The following is a 7,050-nucleotide window of genomic DNA, read 5'->3' as shown; positions in this document are numbered from 1 at the left end:
GCTGGGATCCCTATCCTAACCACCCTCCTAATCAGTAGAGTTAAGTTGGTAATTTTTATTTTTATTATCTTAAACACTTAATACTTTAGTACGTTTGTGTAATGTTTAATATTTTTATTATTATTGTGTACTAATATTTTTTTTTTATAATTTGAAAGTGGGATACCAAAGTTCCATTTCAAAATGCATGTATGATTATATTTGTATTGTATGTATTTTATTTTATGCACAAAACAGGGTAAAACAACGCGTTTTCAAAGCCTGGCATTAAGTTCAGCAAAAGCAAGTAATTTTGACGACAAAGATGCAAAATATATGTGAAATAACAACAAGACGGAATGAACAAATGACGTGCACCATTTATCATTCAACACAAACAAACAAAATGTTTGGAAACTTTGGTAAAATTTAATCTTTTCTACGCTAATCACCCTCAATAATTTAAATTGTTACTGATTTCTTGCAAATGAGGGCATTGCAAGATCTTAAGTGTGGGAAGGGGTTAAATTCTTTCGGATTTTAAAAATTTTTGATTTAAACACTTGGTTACCATTAAAAATACTAGTAACGCAGTAGTTGTATTAGAATCTAGTGCTCTCCGATAACAAGGAACAGCCCTAGTCTTATATACTGACTACCCACTTCTAGAAATTTTTTCAAAATTTTCAACAAAATGAATTCTAAATCATGTTTATACATATTTATGAACGATGAAAACTAGGTGTTAATGCCGAAATTCTCGTTACCTCGGAAAGGACATAAATTGAGAAACAACCAAAATGTTAGAATTCATTTAAGAATGGAATAGAGGAGAAAAAGGCAAAGAAAAACATAAATAAAAGCCAAGTGTGGGAAAACTTTACCAAGTTATTCAAAATATATCACATATTTTTGTACAAACAATTGAAAATACTTTTGTTTTGAACGATAATCAACTGTTTTATCCGATGAAAGAAAAGAAGAGATAGATCTACACGATGAATCAATTCCATCATTAAAAGGAAGTAAAGTCTTCCGAAAAAGACACGCGCTTCTTGATTTAGGTCAAGAAGTTGTCGTCCAGACCAGCTGTAGGTTAACGAAAAATCTAGAAAAGTCATCACTAAAATTGGCTGGAAATCCACGGACCTCAGCATCAAACAGGGTCGCCAGGTGGTCAGATTTATCCTAACCATGAGAAGGATTTATCTCGTACAATGGGGGGGCACCGTGCAAATTAGCTTGATAAGACTAATGAATCAAATCCCCGGAAAGGATAATCTCCTTAAAGATTAAAAATCAGCTTTTAAGACTGATATTACTCAATCCTTGAGATTGACCTTAAAGATTGAGAATTTAAACTCATGGAATTCGATGATATCTAAACTCGAGCTTGAACGAGAAAATATTTTGATCAAAATCACAAACCGATTTGTTTTCTGAAAATCCATTTTCAATGCGTTCATTACCATTGAACGTAAAATCCTAGGAATTCACCTGGAATTCATTAGGTCACCTGAACCAAATCGGGTGTCAACCGTAAGAACGGTGGTTGCATAGCATGGTCGGAGACAGGACCTTGTGCCAGACCGAAAAATTATAGGATGATCTTTACTATTGCTCCTACCAAGGATAGTTCTAGCATCCGACACGTTAATAAGACCATAATCATCTGCATGTCACGGGACATTGCCTTAACAGTTTCTTGTTCATCGCTTTCCTTTACAACCGGACGTTAGTTTACCGAAAGGTAATATACGGAACAAGTAAACTGGATGTGTGCTATCCAATACCGGGATAGCAGTGGATTACACGAACCTAAAAGTTTTAGCCAAAATATTGATCCACAAATATATTTTGCAACACCGATGGTGGATCAAATCAGAAAACTTGTCTAGGGTAAAATCTAGCTTGAATTTTCAAAAGATCAAATGTTTTCATAAAGATCCAATTTCCTTAAAGGATCTAAATTTTTATGGTCATGCGGGACTGTAAACCGCCTTTCAAATGTGCACTTTGCTTTGGAAATCAAAAGTAAATCGGCTATTTGATTGCCAGTGTCGTTGACCTAAACCCGAGGCAACTATAAAAGACACACCCACCTTTAACCATATCGTTACTATCATTGTTTATACCGCCGTATTGAAATCACTGATGTACAAAGTGTGAAGAATAAAGAAGTGATTCAAGTGTTTTTCAAGACTATATTGCTTGAGGACAAGCAACGCTTAAGTGTGGGAATATTGATAATGCTAAAAATGAACACATATTTCATAGCATTATTCCCCAAGAAAGACAAGATTTTAGTTGATATTGTTCGATTTACAAGCGATATTCGTTTAAATATTAAAAAGTGAAGATAAAAGGCAGATTCGACAAATTGAAGACAAAAAGGTCCAAAAAGCTAGAAAGTACAAGATACAATCAAAAAGGTTCAAATTATTGATGAGGAACCTCTCAAAACTACAAGAGTACAAGTTACAAAACGCAAAGTACACGATATAAAATAGTACGCGAGAACGTTCGAAAATCCGGAACCGGGACCTGAGCCAAGAAGAAACGCCCGACGCAACGGACTAAAAATTACGAATCAACTATGCATATAAATATAATATAATATATAAATAATTATTAAAATTATTTATTATATATTATTATTATATTATGTCGGCAAACAAGAAAACAAGCGAAGTTGAGCTGTCCTCCACTGCCATGCGAGTCGCATGGCTGGAGGTGCAAATCCCATGCGAGTCGCATGAGCTCCTGTAGCAGGCCAGGTTCTATAAAAGGCGACTTTCTGTGAACGTTTTATATACACTTTTATATATCCATCTATTATCAATATCAAATATCAATATCTATATTTATTATTCTCTATCATAATGTTAATATAAGATATAACAATAATCTTAATTTCAATTCTAAATTATAATAATAATAAGATTTATGATAGAGATCGTTTGAGTGTATAAGTTGAAATTCTGTCCGTATAATATTACTCTATATTATTAATCACTGTAAGTTATGTCTATATTATTTTCATTAATGTCTAGTAGCTAAGCCGTTATTATGCTTATTTAATACCGAAGTAATCGTGATGTAAGGCTAAATACTAAAATTGGGGTAATTGGGCTTTGGACCATAATTGGGGTTTGGACAAAAGAACGACACTTGTGGAAATTAGACTATGGGCTTTTAATGGGCTTTATATTTAATTAACGATACCTCGTTAATTTTATATAAAGGTTATAATTTTATGTATCTATAAATATCCATATACGCTTAATCGGACACGGTGGGGGGGGGGATATTGATAAGTACATATTATTGTTCATTTGACCGGACACGGGGGTGAATTATTGGTCACTAGACTCGTTGAAACAGGGGTGGATTACATTCAAGGGTAATTGGTGTAATTGTTAACAAAGTATTAAAACCTTGGAATACTCGTAGTCGATAACCTGGTGTATTCATTAAACAAAGAATTAAGACCTTGTTACAGTTTAAGTCCCCAATTAGTTGGAATATTTGACTTCGGACATAAGGACTATTTGACGAAGAACCTCGCATTTATAATTATGCCCGTTGGACCATTATGGACAAAACCGTATGGACATCTTGAATAATCCAGGACAAAGGACAATTAACCCATCGGACTAAAACTAAAATTAACACGCCAAACATCATGATTACGGAAGTTTAAATAAGCATAATTCCTTTTATTTCATATTTAATCGCACTTTTAATTTTCGCACTTTAATTACTGTCATTTAAATTATCGTCATTTACTTTACGCTTTAAATTAAGTTTTATTTTTAATATTTTACATTAGGTTTTAATTGTGTTTTAAGTTTTAAAAATCGACAAACCGGTCATTAAACGGTAAAAACCTCCCTTTTATATAATAATACTACTATTACTTTATATATATATATTTATATATTTTTCTTTTTAGTGTGCGTTAAACCTCTCGAGCTTTCCCTGTGGAACGAACCGGACTTACTAAAAACTATACTATAATACGATTAGGTACACTGCCTATAAGTGTTGTAGCAAGGTTTAAGTATATCCCACTCGATAAATAAATAAATAACTTGTGTAAAATTGTAGTTTATTTAATAGTATTTCGCACTAAAATTAATACTATTTTATATACACCCCTTACGACATCATACGCTAATCTGAGTACTATTTTCGATTTAGATAACTAATGATTTTAACCTAGAGTAAGTAAGAGAGTGAACAATTAGGGGTTTTTAGGTCTGAATATTGTAAAAATTACAAGAGTAGGGTTTAAGGAATTAATTACGCTGACGGATGCGGTGGGATTTGGCCGCAGCTAGGGTTTTAAGCGATATCGTTCTTGTGCGAGTGATGAATGTGATTTTCACGACAATATTTTGAATATGCCTCCTGCATTGATGATGATTTAGATAGCTGTGGATCATTGTGGGAGGAAGTTAGGGTAAGGATAGATGAAGATGAATTGATTTTATCCGTAGTTTGGTGGGTAAGATCCGAATAGAATGAGGTCCGCGTGTTTTTAAGGGTATATAGGGTAAAATTGTGATTAAGAATGATTTATTAGCTAATATTTTAAGTGGATGATTAGGGACCGTTGGATTAAGGGGTATTATGTTGTAATTTTCTAATCTAACGGTGTTTAAGGGGGTTTTGAAAACAATTATTAGTTAATCGAAACTCTCTTTTAATGTATATAGTGATAGTGATATAATTAAATTAGACACCCAGATCTCTAATTAATTAATTAATTAATTAAGGAGATTCAATCTACATTGCGATTTAAGTCAAATGTAAGTTCATCTCTAATGAATAAACTTCGTGAACTTTTCGTGTTGTATGTCATACATGGATCCTATGCTCCTGTATCTCCTTGTTTTTTAATGAAATTTGCTTTTCAAAAAAAAAAAATAAATAAATAAATATAAATGGAAATACATCCAGGTATGTATAAATGCACAGAAACGAAACCCAGTTTATATTTATTTATACTTTATTTAATAGCCTTAAAACAGCTCTCATCAGATGACTTGTTCATTTCTTGGTCAAAGAAATGGCTATACTAAAGAGTCTTGTTTTCTTGATAGCTAGATATTTAGCCATATTCTCCGCACACTTCTTAAACATCAAGTTCATATTTGAACTTTCAAAATGCAACTTCAACAACGGCTCTAAACCAGCTCTCATCATTTTTGATGCGTTTATTCCGTGAGAGTGGTTCAGATCATTCAAATCTTTCGTATATGTGTAATCTTCGTCACACGGATCCCAATCAACCTCAAAAACATTTAAAGTATCAAGAGAAAATGATCCCTCAATTTGAATAGCATCCCTAACTTCGTCCACACATGGAAAATAAATCCGGATATTGAATGAATTAATCTCAGATTCTTGAACCAGACCCTGTCTATACAATTATTTGAACAAACGGATTAGTGTTAGAAAATGTATTGAACAATATATAATGTTTTTTTATTGTTGGCAGTATCATCGAAGGTTGGGAAAACCCCAGAGACCTTCCCAAATCGCATTGATATTGACAATACCATCAAAGGTTAAAAACTTCCTGCTTGGAGTGGGATTTGACCTGAGTAGGCAGTATCTCAAGTTGAATCCCACTCCATACCACTCATGCCAAGCTTCGGTGGTATGTAACCAAAGTCTATTGTGTATTTAAGTTTATTTATGGTCTATTATGTGTGTATCAACATTTTCCACAAACTTAACAATAGCAATAACGGAAAATTTTGAGGTACACAATGGACTTTTGGTGATACATAATTAAGTACAATTAGGGACACTTATTCCGCACAAAAATTCTAATCAGTATATTATTTTGTTGTTGTTTTGGATTAAAAATTGGTTACAAAATAGCACGCCTTATACCTCTTTAAGCATATCTGAAAGTGCGATAGCTAGTTGCTCAAAGAGCATACAACAATCATCACTCGTTGGATCAGGTTTACTCCGACCCATAAAAGTTAAAACCATGTGTCCACCGGGTACTATTTCTTCGGAGCGCATTTGTAGAAATTTTGTAAAGTCAGAATGAAATTGTTTTCCATACGCTTGGAACACGTTTGGAGGACTTTTCTTCGCCATGCATATATTAAATTTGTTGTTTTCAATACCTTTAGGCACCTGTCACATATTGACAAAACGGTAGTTAATAGCCAAAAACAGTTTATACATACATCTTCTTACGCATTTTGTAGTGACGTACAAACCTGTGAAAGCCAGTGAACACCATAAGACGAGTAAACAAGGTGCAAACTTTGGTCTGGAAAAAGTCTATTATAAAAGGAACCAGGTGTAGCTGAAACAAAACAAGAACCAAAAGTTTCTTCTTTCTCCTTAAGATTTGCGTAAAAATCTTGTAAACATTTAAAAAGAGCGTTAAAATCGTTTCCAAATAAGTCATTTAAGCATACATGAAATTGTGGTGCCTTTAGATTATTTTCTCTACAAGTCTCATAGACTATATTAATAATGTTTGTTACAACCAGGAATGCATTTTCCCCCGAACCGCATCCAAGGTCGCCTATATTGAAACAACCATGGACAATATCATCATCAACAATATGCTTGATTGTATGTTTTAGAATGGGTAGCGCTTTTAGTATCACTGTTGCCTGTAGAAAAAACACACGTGAGAGACCGTTAATGACAGCAACTATGAGTTTATAGTAAAATATATTACCTGAAGAGACGAGTTATTTGCGTAACTTGATTCACCGTCACCGGTATTCATATGTAAGACGTTTTCTAATGACATGATTTATATTAATTACTCCGTATATTATTTCTATTCCCCTTTTAATTATGATCAAAGTGTTATCAAATTGTTTCGCCTTCTAGTTTCTTAAATAGGCCTTCCAGAGTGCTGTAGCAAACAATTAATCCGGAATCATAAGTATATATTATATTATATATACATGTAAAAATTAGGTTTTCATTTTTTATTATTAATCAAACGTAAATGAGTTTAGTTTGAGTACTTTATTTGAGAAAAGATGGTTGATAGATTGTTTAACTCTGGCAATCGTGCGA

At 33.1% G+C, this 7,050-nt stretch overlaps 1 protein-coding gene across 1 annotated transcript; it reads right to left on the bottom strand.

Moving 5' to 3' along the window:
- Positions 1–5,034: 5,034 nt before the first annotated feature.
- On the bottom strand, positions 5,035–6,775 carry LOC139877853 (S-adenosyl-L-methionine:benzoic acid/salicylic acid carboxyl methyltransferase 3-like). Its single transcript, XM_071865255.1, has 4 exons — positions 6,701–6,775; positions 6,228–6,632; positions 5,887–6,141; positions 5,035–5,403 (listed from the first exon to the last, which is right to left on the bottom strand). The coding sequence occupies exons 1-4, from the start codon at positions 6,773–6,775 to the stop codon at positions 5,035–5,037; spliced, it is 1,104 nt and encodes a 367-aa protein (XP_071721356.1).
- Between the last annotated feature and the right edge of the window lie 275 nt (positions 6,776–7,050).

This window comes from Rutidosis leptorrhynchoides, chromosome 11 (genome assembly GCF_046630445.1).
Source record: "Rutidosis leptorrhynchoides isolate AG116_Rl617_1_P2 chromosome 11, CSIRO_AGI_Rlap_v1, whole genome shotgun sequence".
Lineage (NCBI taxonomy): Eukaryota > Viridiplantae > Streptophyta > Magnoliopsida > Asterales > Asteraceae > Rutidosis > Rutidosis leptorrhynchoides.
This window is presented reverse-complemented; position numbering and strand designations above follow the sequence as displayed.

Coding starts and splice junctions, on each gene's coding strand:
- LOC139877853 (XM_071865255.1), bottom strand. CDS start 6,775: ATGTCATTAGAAAACGTCTTACATATGAATACCGGTGACGGTGAATCA. Junction 6,633..6,700: donor CAAATAACTCGTCTCTTCAG/GTAATATATTTT, acceptor TTTTTTCTACAG/GCAACAGTGATACTAAAAGC. Junction 5,404..5,886: donor TTTCAGATATGCTTAAAGAG/GTATAAGGCGTG, acceptor TTGTATAGACAG/GGTCTGGTTCAAGAATCTGA.